Source organism: Rhineura floridana, chromosome 5 (genome assembly GCF_030035675.1).
Source record: "Rhineura floridana isolate rRhiFlo1 chromosome 5, rRhiFlo1.hap2, whole genome shotgun sequence".
Taxonomy (NCBI): domain Eukaryota; kingdom Metazoa; phylum Chordata; class Lepidosauria; order Squamata; family Rhineuridae; genus Rhineura; species Rhineura floridana.
Window position 1 is genome coordinate 42433930 of NC_084484.1, and position 19419 is coordinate 42453348.

The window sequence follows — 19419 nt, forward strand, 5'->3', positions numbered from 1 at the left end:
ACCCGAGCCTCAGTGTATGAGGTGCAGTCAATGAAGGGGGGGCATAGGGAACTGCCTGCCACCAAGTCAAACTATTGGGTACATCTATCTCTGTACTGCCTACACTGACTGGCAGCAGCTCTCCTGCGTTTCAGGCAGGGAGTCTTCCCAAGCCCCACCTGGAGATGAACCTGGGACCTTCTACATGCCAAGCAGGTGCTTTGCCCACTCAGCCACAGTCCTTCCCCAGGGAGTGTGGGGAGTTCCGGAGGGGGGAGAGGATGCCAGGGGTGGCTCAAGGCATGTTTGAGGGAGAAGGGAAACTGGGGGAAGGGGGGTTCTTTTGGCAGGAGCCCAAACTGAAGTCAACCTGCAAGAAGGTGTGGCATGAGGGGGTGCCCACCTGCATTGACCCAAGTGTGTGAGGAGAGTTTGGTTCAGTGTTGTTTTTTGGGACGGGGGGGCAGGAGACTATTAGAGGGTGGTTAATCCAGGCAGCGCCCTATCAGTCCTGGGGAGAGAGCAGCACTAGGGATCAAGGGTGGCTCTCTAGTCCTCATGGAGGATGGTGGGTTAACCTAAGAAGAGCCCTGCGGTGCTGGATCAGGCCAACGTGGGCTCATCCAGTCCAGCGCATCCTCTTCTCACAGTGGCTGACCAGCTGCGGGGCCCCTGCGCTCCCCTTCCGCAATCCATGGCAGGATAGCAGGGCAGAAGCTTCAGAGCCGCCCACCATTCTCCCACTTCACCTACCTTTCTCTCTGCTGTTTTTTGCAGCATGCGCAGGTTTGCCATCAATTGAGATGGCGGCCGAGGTTTCCCTAAGGGGCTGAAGCCTCTGCCGCCATCTTGGTTGATGGCAGCAATACGAGTGTGTAGCACACATGCATGCCATCAACCAAGATGGTGGCAGAGGCTTCAGCCCCTTATGGAAACCTTGGCCGCCATCTTGATTGGTGGCAAACCTGTGTGTGCTGCAAAAAACAGCAAAGAGAAAGGTAAGTAGAGCGGGGGAATGGCGGGGGGCTTGGGATCTCCTGCCCTGTGGCCAGCCCTGCTGGGTGGCCATGCCACACCATGCCAAAAACCAGAGATCCAGGGACAGGGGGTGTGGTCTGGCAGGGGAGCCAGAAAACACCCCCGAAGCCGGAGACTCCAGCCGAAAACCAGAGATCTGGTAACTCTACTTCAGAGCAAGGAAATGAAAGAGGGGAATGGTATGAGCTAGATTTGAACAAAGGCAAATGATTAATGAACATAAATGGCTGCAGATAAATGCACTATTAACTGTTGGGTATCTTTCATTATTATTCCATAGGCCCTAGGCAGAGGTGGGGAACAAATGTCCCTACAGCTGTTGTTGGACTACAGCTTCCATCAACTCTGACTATTGGCTATGCTGGATGGGTCTGAAGAGACTTGGAGTCCAAAATCATCTGGTAGACCCCAGGGGTTCCCACACTGGCCCTAGGGGTTGGATCCAGACTTGTCCATCTGTGAATAGAAGGGATCCTTTCATTCACAGAAGAGGCTGAGATTCAGTGGAAGCTCCAACTGAAGAAAGTAGGAGGTAGACTTTTGCCTATTCTGTCTTTCTTTTGCAGCACCCCCTTCCCTAATTGCTACTTTCCAGACGCTCCAGAGCAGAATCTCAGGAAATATAGGGAGCTGCAAGGAGAAACTGAAGTCATCTCCCCAGTAGAGGGTCTCATGAATGGAACCTCATGGCAACTCTGGATTTAGCCCTAGGATTTTATTATCAAACTTTAGTATTGGTTTGGAGTTTTTAAATGTGATCATTTTAGAGCAAGATATCTGGACCAATTCCTAACGATAAACCTCAGGCAGGCATTTACAGCCCTTAGGTTCCAGACAATGCCAAGTGCAGTCCTGGAAGGCCGATATAATCAGACCCCCTGGTCCCAGCGGCTATGCATTTGTGGGGGTTTGGTGGTGGAAGATCTGCCCCACTATTTGCTAAAGTGCCCACTTTATATCCACCCACGTGCCAAATTTTTGAATGGCCTTTTGCCCCATGTGGACTCTGAACAGATAGCTTCCACCATCGCTCTTCTCCTGTCCGATACTGACCCAACGGTCACATACCGTGTTGTTCTTTTCGCTCTGGCAGCGCAGAAGCTCCAGGTGAAATTTCAAGCAGACCAGCCGTAGGATAGCCAGCCTCCTGTTAGGATACTGGTAGTTGGCAGGTTTGTGGTAGATATGTTGAACTGAAATTCTATACTGGATTTAAGGATATACCCCCGACATTTTAATGAAAGTGTCAGAGGCCTATGGCCAGGCAATAAAGTTTACATACATAGTACTCTGTATTGGGTTTATTCCCAAAATCTGGGGAATGGGAGGGGGAGGGAAAAACAATACTATCTTCTGATGCCTTGGTTTTTAAATTGCAGATTGTTGTGAAAACTATTTCAACATCTCATACTTTCAGTGTGAAACATCTTTCCTACCTCAGTACTGTAGTATGCATGCAAGCCACCAGCTAGGCCTTATAGGGGAAAGAGCTGTCTCTGCTTTGAATGGTAGAAACATTAGCAGCAATAGTCAGTAAGTCTGACAACCAGCATCTTGCCTCTTCTTTCCTTTTACAGAAAAGGCCAAACTAGGCAGCAAACACATACAAAGTTGCAGGAAGGGAGAGGAAGCACAATTTGCACTGAAGAAGTAAGAGATGGGAATTCAGTGTGTTTTCTGTACACCATATTTCCTCTTAAACTCCTCACCCCAAGTGCTTTTCACTGAGAAAGAACTTGTCCAGAACTGCAGCTTGGGAGAAGGGTTTACACATGGAAATAAGCAGGTGGAGAAAGATTAAATACACCTCCCCTTCATACCTGGCATTCCTTCATTATAAAGTGTGTCCTCCCTACATTGCTTTGCAGCTGTTGAGTGGCAAGCTGGGTTTCTAGAGTTGGGTTTGTCAATAAAACATGTAGTTCCACCTTAATAGTGTGTGAAGAAACTGATGAGCCCTTCTTGGGCTCCTGCTCTGCACTTGGGCACCTTGCAGGACCAGGCTCCAGGTACTCAGCCAGCTGTGCCTGATACTGTTCCACCTGTCCCTTCTCTGGAGGGATATATAAGCCGGCTGGCTGAGGGGGCTTGGGAGATCCAGTGCCTGCAAGGGAAGAGGACCATCGCCGCCCAGGGAGAGAGAGCCATCTGCCTGCTTTGCTGCTGCTGCTTGGCCAACATCTCTGCTCTCTCCTTCTTGGGCTCCTGCTCTGCACGTGGGCACCTTGCAGGACCAGGCCCCAGGTGGCGTTATACGTGGGAAGACGAACGGTCTTAGAGCTGGCGTTTGGGCGCACAGAATACGGGACTGTGTCTTCTGTGTGGGTTTGAAGTGGATGAATGGGTGTTATATGAGTGTATGTTGTGAGTGAATGTGTAGTTTTATGTATATGAGTTTTTTGTATTTATAGTTTATCATGTGCCTCGGGAAGAGATTTTATCATCAAGAGGGGAGACCTGAGGGGGCCCCAATTGCCGTAGTGACGGGTAGAGGGAGGTATGGTGATATGAGAGGGACGTGCCAGGTAAGGAGAACGCAGCCCAGACATGTAGTGGCTGTGCCGCGTTCTGGTCCTTCTCATACCCGCAGGGTTGTTGGTTGTCCTATCAGCCAACTCTCAGATCTCCAGTTGCTGCTTTTTAATGCCAGATCGGTACATAATAAAACCTCCCTCGTCCATGATTTGATTGTGGACGAGGTGGCCGATCTGGCATGTATAACCGAGACCTGGGTGGGCGAACAGGGAGGAGTTAGTCTGTCCCAGCTCTGCCCACCGAGGTATCTGGTTCAGCATCATGGTAGATCTGAGGGTCGGGGAGGGGGGTCGCTGTGGTCTATAAGAGTTCCATCTCACTCACCAAGCACCATGTCCATGCAATCACTGGTCTGGAGTGTTTGCACCTTGTGCTGGGCCAGAGGGACAGACTGGGAATCCTTTTGGTGTACCGCCCACCTTGCTGCCCAATGGCTTCCCTAACTGAGCTGACGGAAGTGGTCTCGGAGATACTGTTGAGATCCCCCAGACTATTAGTACTGGGAGATCTCAACATTCATGCTGAGGCTACTTTGTCTGGGGCAGCTCAGGACTTCATGGCCGCCATGACAACCATGGGGCTGTCTCAATATGTTAGTGGCCCAACACATACATCGGGGCATACTCTTGACCTGGTCTTTGCTACTGGACATGGGGATAGTGATCTGGATGTGGGGAGTTTTACATCTCTCCCGTTGTCATGGACAGATCATTGCTTGCTGAAGTTTAGACTTTCAGTAGCCTTTTCCCTCTGCAAGGGTGGGGGACCTATTAAATTGGTCCGCCCCCGGAGACTAATGAATTCTGAAGGTTTTCAAAAGGCTCTGGGGGTTTTTCCGGCTGATAAGACTGGTGCTCCTGTCGAAGCCCTGGTCGATCTGTGGAATACAGAGATGACCCGGGCTGTTGACACGATCGCTCCTGCGCGCCCTCTCCTATGTAGAGCTCATACAGCTCCTTGGTATACTCCGGAGCTGAGAGCGATGAAACAAGACAGGAGGCGGCTTGAGCGGAGATGGAGACGAACTCCCGACGAATGCAATTATGAGCTGGTTCGTGCTTCTACTAAGCTCTATGTAGGAGCGGTGAGGGCGGCAAAAAAACAACATTTCGCCGCCACTATTCAGTCATCTCTCTCACGCCCACGGGAGCTTTTTAAAGTGGTTCGTGGCCTACTTCATCCAGGCCTACAAGATACGGCAGATACATCGGTAGCTCGATGTAATAAATTTGCTGAACACTTCCAGCATAAGATCTCATGCATTCGCCGGGACTTAGACTCCTATTTAATAGCAGTTAATCCTACTGAGGTGTCCAGAGCACAGTCTTGTCATGTTTTGTTGGATGAGTTTCAGTTGGTTCAGCTCGAGGACGTGGACAAGGTGCTTGGACAGGTTCGTGCGACCACTTCGGTACTGGATCCTTGCCCCTCTTGGCTAATTAAAACTAGCAAGGAAGGAACAGTTGGCTGGGCCAAGGAAGTGATTAATGCCTCTTTACGAGAGGGAGTGGTCCCTGGCTGTCTGAAAGAGGCGGCAGTGAGACCACTCCTGAAAAAACCTTCCTTGAACCCAGAGGATGTCAGCAGCTACAGACCAGTAGCCAATGTTCCGTTCCTGGGCAAGATCCTGGAACGTGTGGTTGCTGACCAGCTCCAGGCGCTATTGGATGAAACCGATTATCTAGATCCATTTCAATCGGGGTTCAGGCCTGGTTTTGGCACTGAGACTGCCTTGGTCGCCCTGTTTGATGACCTATGTTGGGAGACAGAGGGAGTGTAACTCTGTTGATTCTCCTTGACCTCTCAGTGGCTTTTGATACCATTGACCATGGTATCCTTCTGGAGAGGCTTGCGGAATTGGGAGTTGGAGGCACTGCTTGGCAGTGGTTCCGCTCCTACTTAGCGGGTCGTCTCCAGAAGATAGTGCTTGGGGAACATTGCTCGACACCGTGGGTTCTCCAATGTGGGGTCCCGCAGGGTTCGGTTCTGTCTCCCATGCTTTTTAACATTTATATGAAGCCGCTGGGGGCGGTCATCAGGAGTTTTGGAGTGTGTTGTCATCAGTATGCTGATGACACGCAGCTCTACTTCTCCTTTACATCTTCTTCAGGTGAGGCAGTCGACGTGCTGAAGCGTTGCCTGGCTGCGACAATGGACTGGATAAGAACTAATAAACTGAGACTCAATCCTGACAAGACTGAGATGCTGTTGGTGGATGGTTTCTCTGATCGGATGGTGGATATATACCCTGTTCTGGATGGGGTTACACTCCCCCTAAAGGAACAGGTGCGTAGTCTGGGAGTCATCTTAGACTCTTCCCTCACACTTGAGGCTCATGTAGCCTCGGTGGCCCGGAATGCGTTCTACCAACTTCGGTTGGTAGCACAGCTACGTCCCTATCTGAGTAAGGAGGACCTCTCATCAGTGGTACATGCTATGGTAACCTCGCGTCTGGACTACTGGAATGCGCTTTACGTAGGGCTACCTTTGAAGACGATTCGGAAGCTACAGCTAGTGCAAAATGCAGCAGCCAGACTGCTAACAAGAACTAAGCGGTCTGAGCATATAACACCTGTGCTAGCCCGTTTGCACTGGCTTCCAATATGCTTCCGGGCCAGATTCAAAGTGTTGGTACTTACCTATAAAGCCTTATACGGCGCGGGACCACGATATCTGTCGGAACGCCTCTCCCGATATGAACCGGCCCGTACACTACGGTCTACTACGAAGGCCCTCCTCCGGGTTCCGACTCATAGGGAAGCCCGGAGAGTGGTGACAAGATCTAGGGCCTTCTCAGTGGTGGCCCCTGAACTATGGAATGGTCTCCCCAAGGAGGTGCGCCTGGCGCCGACACTATCATCTTTTCGGCGCCAGGTTAAAACCTTTCTCTTCTCTGAGGCATTTTAATTCCTGTTAATTGTAAATTATTATATTTTGATTTTAGACTGTACAGTTTTGTGTACAGTTTTGTGTTATTTTTATTGTATTTTTAATGTTCACCGCCCAGAGAGCTGTTGCTAGTCGGGCGGTATATAAGCTTAATTAAATAAATAAATAAAATAAATTTAACACTTTCATTTGAAATTATTTTGGTTATTGCATTCTTACTACCAGCCAGTCTGTTAAAATTTGCCAGTTGTGAGCTTCCACGAGAAAAACATATTTCAACCCACCCACCCATCATTTTTCTTTTTAAATTAAAGTTCTAAGGTCTTGTTTAGCAGCCTGCAAAAGTTCATTTATAAAGTATAATTCCAGGTATATGAAACTTGTTGGGGGGGGAGTTAAGAAATAATTTCATTAATTTCCATCATGTGTTCTGCTGTCAGATCTCTTAACCCCTTATTTTCATGTAAATTAAGAGTTTTAAGAAAAGGTAAAATAAAATAACAATAATTTAAAAGATAATCTCTTTTAACAAAAGCAGTTATTTTAAACACAAAGCAGTGTAATTTTTGTGTGTACAGAGTTTCTAAGGAAACTCCATTTTATTCAGTTTTCTTTCTTGAATACACAGATTTTTTTTTAAATGCAAACAGAAATCATCAGCTTCAAGGTTTTGGCTGTTCAGTTTCATGTGCCATGGTAGAGATGCATGAAATATTTGGAGTTCAGTATTGGTTGGTGGATGTTGTATACTGAAGCAATAACCTCAGTTTCAGTCAATTGTGTACAAGTTGTAATACTGGGATGGCAGGGTGTATTCCTCCTGTGGATTACAGTGGAGTCATGTCATACACACATTTAACTTAGTGAATTCAACTATGTGCACTTTGCAAAAAAAAAAAATCGGGCTGGTGATTCTGCCCGCCGTTCCACTCAATGAGTATATGCCCTGGAGTGAGCTTGAGATGGGAGAAGTGAATCTGGTGTTCTCTCATTTAGTCTCAGTTTCCATGTGCCTCTCATTGTGAGAGCATCTCGCTGCATTGAGTGTGATTCTAGTGTTTAAAGATACATATTTTTTGTATTTAAGGGATTTAAGGGATTTTCAAGGGTAATTTTGACTATACACGATTTTTGTATGATGCGCTGACCTTAGAACTTAACACACACACTCACACCCATAAGATGCGACTCCTCTGTACGGGCCAGTTTCCACTGGAATGCGTACTACATTATTATCACAAATGATGCTACTAGGTGAACTTCGGCCTGATCCAACTAGCAAAAGCATTCCATATGTTCCTCACCAAAGCTACATACTCAGGTTATCACATAACATAGCTGAGATAAGCTTGCTGTAACTGTTTAGAAATTCTGAGTGTTCACGCTTGATTTGTGTTCGGGTCCAGTTTGGGTGTGGCCAGAGTCAAGTTCCTAGGCAGCAATAGAATGTTTGAGGTGCCACATGCAAGATCATAAGCAGGCAGGCAATCCAAGGCAGCAGTCAGGAGAAGAAAGTAGGAGAGTACACAAAGCCCTCATGCTCAAGACAAGTCATTCAGATTGGTACATTGGCTGGATTGCAAGGCATGGTGTGTCCCAGATAGCTCAGAAGATCAGTATTCAAACTGGGAGGTCAGCTGACTCTCTTAAATTTGGAATTGCAGCTTAGAGAACATTCTTAATGCAAGTCTGAAGTCAGATTGTAGAAGAATGAAGCACCTATAGAAACAATATTTTTTCTGGCATATTGTTGTACTATCTTTCCGGTCCATAATATATAACAATCTGTAAAAAAAAAAAAGTAACATAATAATATTTGCATAATTTTCACATAGATTGCTTGTAAAATTTTAATTTAGACAATGAAATACCAACACTGTTTTAGAAGTTAACTTGTATATCACGTTATATTTCAAGAAAACTCTTGGCGGTTTACATCACAACAAAAATAAATATATGTTATATAAAAATACAAAATCCAGTCTGCTGCTGCTGCTGCTTCTGCTTCTGCTTCTACTACTACTACTACTAATAATAATAATAATAATCCACACTTAAGTAACATAAGAAATAAATGTGTAAACAATGTACATAAGAAAAATAAAAAATAGCATATCATACACAAAACAAAAATACAGCTGGTGAAAAGCAAAAAAACAAACCCAAACCCAACAACAACAATCATTTCTTCTCCCATCTTCCACCTGGGGTAATACAAAAGCCTCTGCCCATCTTTCACCTAGGGAAATTAAGCCCTTCCCCACCAACAGACTCATAACCTGTGTAGTTTCAGGCACAGCAACCAACAGACTTAACACTCACAACCTCACAGTGGGTAGGCTATCCTGATTCCAATGTGGCTGTACTGGCATACCAGAAGCTGGTAAAAGGCACTTCTAGCCACAGAATCACTTGGACTTCTAATGACAAAGAGTATTCCCAAGCTATATACCTGCTGTTTTGGAGGGAGCGGAATCCCTTATCTTCCCGACATGGGGGGCATCTACCCATGGAATCTCCTTATTCCCAATTTATTGGCCCGCATCCAGTCCTACATTTTATTCAGGCACTGGCCCAGGGCTTACACAGCCTGTATTGTACTGATGACACCATGTTCCAAGACTCCTAATGCCCACTCTCAACAGTTTCATATAGATGTTAAAACAGCATTGGGGACAGAATTGTGCCCTGTGGATCCTCATATCACAAGTACTAGGGAACTGAGAAAGACTCCCCCAGTGCTGCTTTCTGGACTCAACTGTGCAAGTAGGAATGGAACCACTGTAATTATCATGAGCCCTGTGGAGAACTCTTGGCAGAGCTGTTTGGATGAGGAGGATTACTGGGATTGATGGGAGGGGCCGACAAGCCCAGGGAGGAGCTCAATGATCTGCCAGACAATAACCACTCTCCTGAGGTGCCAACGGCTACTGAGGCAGACTCAGCCACGGCCCATTCCCTACTCTGCCCCTGGCAGATTTCTATCCTCCTGATCCCACCCCTGCTCCATCTCCTGTAGTTGATGTGTCTGCAGAACAGGAGGTATGATCAGATGCAGAGCCAGGGCATGACTGGCTGAGGCATCTCCTCCTCCATTGCCAAGGACGTGCCACAGTTTGCTCAGGCATAAGCAGACCAAGCGCACTCATCAGCCTACCCCTATGAGTTCCCACTTGGTTGCTTAGTCCCAGTCTAAGAGACAGCTCCCACACAAGTAGGGAGTCGGGCATTAGAAAAAAGCTGAAGACCAAAACTGCAGAGACTTTTAATGAATGTGCTGTCAAGTTATCAACTTGACAGTTATAAAATAAATCCATAGCAATAAAACTGGATCTTTTCTCTCCTCCAACACTGGAGGCACATCTTGAGAGAAGGATGGGGGTACATGGGAGGCTCTGCCAATAACTCATTACGCAATATTTGCTGCAGAGCTAAGCTAATCTGAATGGTACTATTATGTTGCTTTCCAGAAATTGTGGGCTATGAAATTCAATCTGAAGAATTTTTAATGAGCATTCTGAACCTCGTTTCAACCCCTGTGAAGAAACAAGGGACACAGTGTGCTGCTGAATAGCCTGGAGGCCGGGTTAGGGGGATGCACGTCATTCAGTACTTGCAAAAAATAGAGAGGAGGGGGGAAATAAGACCAGTTCTTTCTTTAACTTGATATGCCCATTATGAAATTAGCCATTTGGAAAAAGAATCTAATTTTAAAATTAGGCTGTGTGAAATTATACAGGTGGCCTCCTGGAGCTTAACAAATTTCACTCCTGTTGAGATACACAAATATCATTTTATGTGGAACTGCAGAACATCATGGTGCTTGCTCTCATACCATCTGACAAGTTAGCCTGCCTGCCTCAGGTGCCAGTTTTTGAGGTACCATTAAAGGACAGATATTTGTCAGTTATTTAGCTTATGATTATATTTTATTTTGTGCTATGAGATGTATCAAAATGCCCTCTGCCACCTTTGTTCCTCACTTCTTGCAATGTGTAAAGCTAGGAGGAAGGGCAGGATATAAATTTAATAAATAAAAAATTAGTGATGGACACATACAGAAAATCAGGGGACTCTTCAATAGTTTCCCCCCCAAAAAAGCTCTGGGGAGCTCACCCCACCCTTCAATTCTGTTGCTTTCAAGCAAGATGACTTTTGGGACATGGACAGAAACTAGCAATGAGGAGAGTTGACTGATGTCAGGAGAACCTTGTAGGCCTTATGAGTGCTTTTTTTAATGAGGTGACAGTTGATATTGATAAAAGTGTTGTGGGTACCAGCACAAAATGGCTGCTATAGGCAGCAACAAAGTGATGGTACTCCATACCAGTGAGTAGTGTCACAAAAAAGCCTTGGGCCTCATCTGTATGACCTGGAGGCTCCTGCTTAAGAATGCATCCTCTTTAGCAGTTGTAGGGAACTTTGGCCCTCCAGATGTTGCTGAACTACAACTCCCATCAGCCCCAGCAAGCATGTCCAATAGCCAGGGATGATGGGAGTTGTAGTTCAACAACATCTGGAGGGCCACGTGTTCCCCTTACCTGGTAGGCACAAACATCTTGAACAAAACTCAATGCATTTCCATTAGATTGCAAGAATTTCCCTCTACAGGATGCAGAGCAGTATATTGACACCCACTTTAGCATGCAGTATAACCTCCACATGGTTACATTTAGAGTAGTCACCAGGGTGTTGCTTGTTAATGTGAGTGGGATGTTACAAAGTAATGGCAGAATGTTTTCAAGATTTATTCTTTAAATTTGGGATCCATTATGACAAGCTTAGTTTTTTTAAAAAGTATTAGACAAATCTGTAGTAGGTTTTAGTAATAATATCCTAAATAGAACCTTTGTGTCCAGAGTCAAATATCTCTGAGGACCAGATGTCTATGCAAAAGAATTTCTGTCATGTATGTGAACTTCTAAATGCCGGCCGCTTTAGGAAACACAACTTGACTGACTCATCATCAACCAGAAAATCAGTTCTAAAGGTTCAGAACAGGACAGGCAAAACTCTATTATCATTACACTCAACTTCCATTTCCAAAGAACTTGGTCTGAAACTTTGGGATTTTAAAAAACATCAGTCTTCCATTTGATATTTTCTAGAGCAGATAAATGAACACGACTTGTTTTCTTTCAAATGATCTCACTGTGTCAGAGACATTTTCATTAATGTCTTTAATTTATATTTAAAAATGAGTCTAAAGACAATTCCAGTAAAAAGCAGTGGTTGATAATATAATAATTACACTAGTTTCTGTACACCTGCCTACCAGCTTACCAATCAAAATGTGAAGTAAAAAAGGACCACAAAAGAAAAGGGTCAGCAAGAAAGGAATGGTGGAGCCATAAAACTGAAGAAGTAATGCAAGGTTTAGTATTTAGAGAAGTATTTACATGTTGTCTTCACTCTGCCAAAAAAGAGAGAAGAGGGTGCCAAGGATTAAAGAATGTGCTAAATTGAATTGGATCCAGTAAGCAAAAAGAAGCAAATGAAGAAGTGCAACAAATGATAAACATGATCAAAATGAGATATAAAAAAAGCCAAACAGGTAGCAGAATTAAGAATGGAGGGTGTGTGTGCATTTACATACAAGTGAATTAACTTTGCCCTGTCCTCTTAAGTGCAGCCCAGACTCCAGATTACCAGGTCCTTCTCTTCTCTTGGATTAATAAAAGTCCTGCTGTAGACGTGTGTGTTGGAGTGCCAATAATGAACCTGTTAGGTTACACCTGTGCAAGAATGAAGCACAGAAAGAACCAAACCGGGGGGGGGGGAGAATACAATAATCAGAACAGTGTTGTTGGATGAGGAGACAAAAAGAGCACATTTCTGTGATGTTTAAAAATGGGCATAGCAAGTTTTCATTGTAGCTTGAATGAAAGAAGAAAAAGAAATAGAGAAGTCAAAGTGGGCTCTGATTCTGTGCTTGCGGAGAAAGAAGAGAAACAGTACTCTAGAGTGAGAGAAAGCAAAGATACAGATTAACAAGAACTATTTAAAGATAAAACAGCAAATAATGTTGAAAGAACAAGTGATAGATTTGGGGATAATCCCTGTTAATGCCTGCATCCCTTCTTTTATTAAATAAAATTAGGTTTTTAGCTCCATTTAGAAAGGTGACTGGGTTACTTAAAAAATATTCCTAAGAAATGTTGATTTTGTTTTTTAGAGCTTAACTGAAACACAAGGGATTCAGTAGCCTATGAGAAACTTTCCTTATAAAATCATGATCTGAAATCACTTTTGGTGAATCAAAAACTGTGTGTCTGATAGCTGTGTCTGGCTGAACAGATGAAATATGTTTTTTTTAAAACTAGAACAATCAATTTGCTAAAAGAAACAGCAGATCGAGAAAAAAAAAACCCTTCCAGGACATGGGTTCTGTAAACATTCCCAAACATTCCCCCTCCCCTCAACCACTTCCTTATTAAAAGGTCATTTTAAAGAATGAGGTGCACACAGCTCTTTATTATAGGAGAAGATCGTCTGTTTATTAATTGGGAATTTCTTTTGGGTCAAGAAAATGTTATCACTGTTGGAGACCCCAAAGCTTTCTCCAATGAAAGAAGAATAAACATATTGTTCCAATCTTGTCTGGGGGCAGGCAAACAGATTGGGAACTGGGCATGGTGGAAATGACTATCAGATGTAAAGAATGTTGAATGCATAACTTAGACTGTAACACTAAATACACTTAGAAAGGAGTAAGCCCAGCTGAGCACAGTAGGACTTTCTTCTGAGTGAACATGCATAGGATTTTACTGTAAATCCTTAACTTGGATTGTATATATTTTTAAAGCCAGAACATTTTGTGTACACTATTTGCAGTTAATTTGCCAACAGTTTTCCAGGCCTGAAACTGCCCAGAAATCAGTCAATCAATCAGTCTCTCTCTCTCTCTCTCTCTCTCTCTCTCTCTCTCTCTCTCTCTCACCTTGTCTGTCTGTCTGTCTGTAACAGAGAGTGAGTGTCTGTCTGTCTGTAACAGAGTTGATTCTATACATGGCTACTCAGAAGTAACATTTTATAGAGCTTGATCCCAGAAGGGTTTTATCCCAGAACACAAGAAGAGCCCTGCTAGATCAGAAAGGTCCATCTAGTCCAGCATCCTGTTCTTACAGAGGCCAACCAAATGCCTGTGGAAAGCCTGCAAGCAGAATCTGAGGGCAACAGCACTCTCCCTATTTGTGATCCCCAACAACTGGTATTCAGAGGTATACTACCTCTGACACTGGAGCTGGAACATAGCCTTAACGGCTAGTAGCCAGTGATAGTTTTATTCTCCATGAACATGTCTAATTCTTTTTTTAAACCACCCAATTTGGTACACCAGGCAAGTGTATATAACCATATATGGTAGTACTGCTCATGTGTAAATTATTACATGTGAGCAGGGATTAACAAACTATGCTCCTCCCTGCTGCATCACTGCCTTTCACCCTCCATGAGGTGGGGGGCAAAGTCTGAAGCAAGGAATCTCCTCTGCTCTTAGAGGTTCCCTGCATGATTTAGAATCCACATCTTGCTGGATTATAAATCGTGCAAGGAAATCTCCCTAAGTGGAGAAGGCTTCTCACTTCAGACTTGGCCCTCCAACTCATAGAGGGTAATAATTATAGTGGCATTGTGTAGCCTACTGTGTTCGTTCCCCTGCTTGCATGTAGTATTTTCACACAAGCAGCATACCCAAATAGGGCATCTAGGATTTTTGCCTAAATTGCAGGAATGGCTCTTGGAAGAATTCCATTTATGTTTAGTGCAATACATTTAAAATGCTTTAAAAGAATTGAATAAAAATATTGTTTATTTCCATAGCGTTGTTTAAATGTATGAAATATTTTCAATTCTTTTTGGTGAGATGTCTACCAAAAGATGAGAATGTTGCTGAGGAGCCCAGGAGGCCTAGCTTTAATTAATTGTTCTTGCTGTAAAATATATTTATCCAAGGGGTTGTATCCAACTGCATCATACTCAGAGTAGGACCCATTGAAACCAATGAACATGACTAACAACTCAAGTCCAATGATTTCAGTGGGTCTACTCTAGGTCTGAAATTATCCCTAAATTGTATGGCAAGATAACCTGGATTCTGCATCCTGATTTGTTAAGCAGATTTGCAATTCTTCTCTCCCAAAGTGTAAATTAGCCTGTAATTTTTTCTGTTTTACATAATTTATTCTGCTTCTGATACTCAACGGAAGGCAGAACAGAGGACTGATGTTTCAGTGTCTGGTCAGTGTACATCTTACTCAGCTTCTGGTGCAGCTCCTGATTGTTGGGAAGATGAAGTCTGTAGTCAGTACCACTTTCCATGGTGTTTCCATGTTCTCAGACAATTACAACTTTCACATAGGCTGAATATGAATATCACAAAATCCAGTATATTTATGAGAAATCCAATCTACTCATAGTTAATTTAACTAAACTACTCCCAGGATGCTTCCCAAGCTAAAAGAGTTGATATGTTACTTGTGTGGTCTGTCATCAGCTTTGTTTTCCCATACTTAATACATGGGGAGGCCTAGCTTGGTTTTTTATGTTCCTGAACTATTAAAATACAGAGTTCTTTAAGAAAAGTGGGGATATGTTTTCATTTCAGTTGCTACAAGCTGAACTTTAAGAAGGGCATAGAAATCTATTATCAGTAATCACTTGCCTTGCTTAATTAGAGTGCTACATTAATATAAAAGAAAGAATGGCTTGCTAGACTGTTGTCATATGCTGTCATTTTCAAGTTTCTCCAAAGCAGAACGGTGATATCAGGGCCGGCGCCAAAGGGTGGCCAGGTTGGGCCCTGGCCGAGGGCCCCTGTGACCCAGAGGGGGCCCTAAAGGACCCCTTGTTAGGGTGGGAGAGTAGTATTCCCTTTCTGTGATCCACAGTAGTGTCCTTGGCGTGGATCACAGGGACAGAGCTTCCAAGCCTCCCACCCGTTTGCTCATTCCACCTATCTCTCTCCTGTGTTCTGCTGCTGCACACGCTGTGCATGCAGGACTGCCATCAATCAAGATGGCGGCGGAGGCTTCTTTAAGGGTCTCATGCCCCTACCGCCATCTTGATTGATGGCAGATATGTGTGCGCATGTAGCATACCACACATGTGTGTCATCAACCAAGATGGCAGCAAGGGCATCAGTCCGTTAGTGAAGCCTCTGCCACCATCTTGGTTGATGGCAGCCCTACGCATACAGCAGCAGAACACAGGAGAGAGGTAGGTGGAACAGGCAGGAGCATGCACCCTGGGTGGTATGACTCTTAGAAGAGTGTTATAAATATGTTGGACACATAACTAGCCATCAAGGCTAATTCTTACCCATCTCTGTTTCAACAGTCTCCTTGAAATACACATGAGGGAGAAAAATCTACAATCGAGTCAGTGACTGGTATTCAAAGCTAGTCCTACTCAGAAGAGACCCATTTAAGTTAATAGACATTACTAACAGGTTTGTTAATTTCAGTAGGTCTGCTCTGAGTAGGACTTAGTTGAATACAACACAATACTCCAACACTTTGGCTTCAGTTGGAAATATAGTCTAGTATTAATTGTGGTTGGTGCTCATCTGTGAGGAGACTGGGTTTGTAAAAAAAACCAAAAAAACTTTTTTTCGTGTAGGCATACAGTGCATAACCTTTTGTTGTTTTTTAATTACAGCAAAGAGCTCCAGGGAAGGCCTTGCTGGATGCAGTCTGCAATCACCTGAACCTTGTTGAAGGTGACTATTTTGGCCTTGAGTTTCTGGATCATAAAAAAATCATGGTATGTGAAGAAGCATTTTATTTGCATATTTTGTCAGTGTCAATTTTGAAATGAGGCATATGCATCAGTGTGTGTTTGTTTTAAAAAGACTTCCAATGATTCCAGAGCAATGTACAATAGAGATGAGAATTAGTCAGATACAGTAACATCCTTTAAAAGATACAGTAGCATCCTTTATAGTTATCTACAGACTGAGAGGCAACAAAAGAAACTAAAAGCAGACAAAGACAACATAATCCTTTAAACTCTCAGGGCAAAATAAAAATTTCTTAACCCAGTGCCAAAAAAGATGTTGATGTTAGTGCCAGTTTTACCTCTCTGCGGAGGTATTCTAGAGTTGGGACAAGAAACAAACATTCATTTGTTTCAACTACATGTAAACATGTAATTTGTATACAGAGTTTCTGTTAGTAGAACAGAAATGTAAGTTCTATCAGAAGGCAAAAAAGTTTATTAGAACAAGAAAGCTGTTGTCTTGATATATAGGTAATGATTCTGCAGGTTGAATAGTCTCCATATAATTTGTACGGTTTTTGTCCAAGTTACATTCCAATAAATGACCTTTGTTTTGGTCATCCATTAGTTTATCTCTGCTAGTAGAGTATTGCTAGAATACTTGGACAATCTATTCTAGCTTGGCAACATCTTGATATATTACCTTTTGATAGGTATAAAACCACACTTTGCTGTGAATGAGACTCTGGTCTGATTTGCTTTTTACCCATTTCCAGTTTTAATCTCTGTGTCAAAAATAACAGTATAGAGCCACCTGCTCCTGTGCAAGGTGCCCAGTCATGTGTAGCATACATATACAAATCTGGCAGCATACATATTCTTCACAGTGCCAAGTGTGAAGTTAAAAAACAAGAAGTAGAGTTAACGGAATGCCAAAAAATTAAGACCTCTTTTTTCAAACATCTGAAAAACTCAGTTTCCCCATATGTGGATAATAAGTAAATGCCTTAAAACTTTTATTGGCCAACAAAATACAGTTTAAAAACTTTGTTTTCAAATTGCATCCTAAGCATCTGAGCGTGAAGGGCAGCAGCGGCAGTGGCAGCAGCTGGGTATGTGAAAGCAGCATGTGGGATGGCAGGGGTTAACTCCGTGGAGTAGAGTGGGTAGGGGGCCCATGCCTCTGGAGATGCTGGGATCAGGGCTGCTCCAGTCAGGTCATAAGGGTCCCATGCAATGAAGTGTGCTCCTAGGGCAGGGTGGAGGTTGGAGGGATTCGGCGTGGCCATCAGCTTGCTTTTGGCCATCTTGGTGTTGGCTTTAGCAAACTCTAACCGTCTGGGGATTCTCGGGGTCAAAGCGGATGCCGTTCAATGCGTTCTTTGCAGCTTCAGCACTGGACCGGCAGTCGAAGGTAACAAAATCTACTGGCTGTTTTGATGTTAGCTTGATCAGCGATCCTTCATAACCCTTGAATGGCTGGAAAAGCAGGTAAAGCTCTCTGGGCTTTATATCCACAGGAAGGCCACTGACAAAAAGTGTTCGTACCTTTTCCTCCAGACTACTGCTGCTGTGTTTGTTCTCCTTGGGCAGGTTGCTCGTGGTGGGCGCAGGGAAGGGCACAAGGCAAGCAAGGAGGGGGCTCGCGTGCTGGTCCTGGGGGACCGCCTTGCCTCGTTCTCTCGCTGCACTTCTTCCTCCTTCTTCCTTCTCCTCCCTCAGAGGGGAGCAGAGAGGGCCCAGGGACTGCCTAGGTGAGCCTGAAGTGGGGCAGGTGCCTGGTGTGAGCTGAGGGGGAAAAGGTGACCGAGGGGTGGACGGAAAGGTGACCGAGGGGTGGACAGGACAAAAGGGCCCCCCGACATGCGCTGGTGCTGGTCTTTGACCGAAATAAATTATTCATTCAATTGCATCCTAAAGGAATTCTTTATATGCTTTCATGTGCTTCACATTTATGTGTTTCTTAAGTAGAAAACCTTGAAATAAAAATGTGTTTAATTGCTATTTTAGCTTTTTAATTCATACAATAATTAAAACACATTACTGGGATCAATTTTTTGAAATAAAATAATTTAAATATCTCATTTCCCCCCGTTTTCTTTAGTTGTGGCTCCTAGGGCTATATTTCTGTAACAAGGACACTGGAAATGTGTTCTATCTCTGTATAATTTAAATCTACTCAAGGTCAAATTTTAACATATATATGTGTTCCTTTTTAAAACCTGTTTTGCATAGTTCATTTCCAGGAGAAAAGTGAGTTCTCTTTTTGTAAGAAACATATTTTATAACTGCTTTTTTAAAAAAGTATGCTCATTTAATGCTGTAACCCTATACCCACTTACCTGGGAGTAAGCTACTGTGACTTACTTCTGAGTAGACATGTATTGTATTGTGATGTAAAGGTTGCATCTAAATAAAAAATGGAAAATGGAAATGGACTGCCTTCAAGTTGATCCCGACTCATGGCGACCCTATTCAGAGGGGCTTTACCATTGCCTTCCTCTGAGGCTGAGAGGGAGTGACTGTCCCAAGGTTACCAAAACCAAACATTATACGATGTATAATTTTTCTCTGTATATTAACCACTAATTACGTGGCATGTTACTGACAGTGCAATCCTATGCATGTCCACTCAAAAGAAAGTCCCATCGAGTTCAGTGGGGTTTACTCCCTGGTAACTGTGCATAGTATCGTAGCCTGAATCTGTTAACTCTGTCCTGTGAAGGTGGTTGTCTTCCTCTGCATCTTATCTCTTAGGTCATGTTCAGCTTTCTCCTACACTTTCATTCATGCGTCAGCTTATGAAAGCATCAACAATGTTGCTCAGGCCAAATGTTTATGTTATAGAAGCAGTATATTTACTACTCTCCCTATAGTACTATTGCATGCTGCTCTGATAACAGAGGAGTGAACCTAACAACAGCCTTGCCAAGCCAAGGGTCCATCTTGTTTCCGTCAGTGGCCAGCCAGATGATTTTGAAAAGCCCAGCAACAGGACATGAGGGCAGTAGCTCTCTCCCACTGTAGCCCCCCTGAGACTGGTATTCAGAGGCATACTGTCACTTAACCTGGAGGTGTCATATAGCTATCATGACCAGCATCCATTGATAACCTTATCCTCCATGAACATTTTTAAAGGCACAGCTCTTTGTTTGCCTCCTGCAACAGGGATGGCTAGAAACAGCAGCCTCCTGCTCTGTAATCTCTGTAAGATTAACCTGCCAACCAGAAAGCCAGCCAGCCAGGCACTGGCCACAGCAA

The 19419-nt window shown here is 43.9% G+C and overlaps 1 protein-coding gene and 1 pseudogene across 8 annotated transcripts in view; one reads left to right on the plus strand and one right to left on the minus strand.

Moving 5' to 3' along the window:
* Positions 1–19419, plus strand: part of FARP1 (FERM, ARH/RhoGEF and pleckstrin domain protein 1) — a 264160-nt gene that overhangs the window by 138347 nt on the left and 106394 nt on the right. For all 8 annotated transcript variants that reach the window (XR_009762704.1, XM_061626563.1, XM_061626560.1 and 5 more), the window contains one exon: positions 16099–16203. Coding sequence is in view for 7 of the 8 variants with exons in the window: in XM_061626563.1 (XP_061482547.1) it covers positions 16099–16203 (105 nt within the window). In the remaining variant the exon portion in view is untranslated. The remainder of the gene's footprint in view (positions 1–16098; positions 16204–19419) is intronic.
* Positions 17175–18949, minus strand: LOC133385723 (RNA-binding protein, mRNA-processing factor 2a-like; annotated as a pseudogene).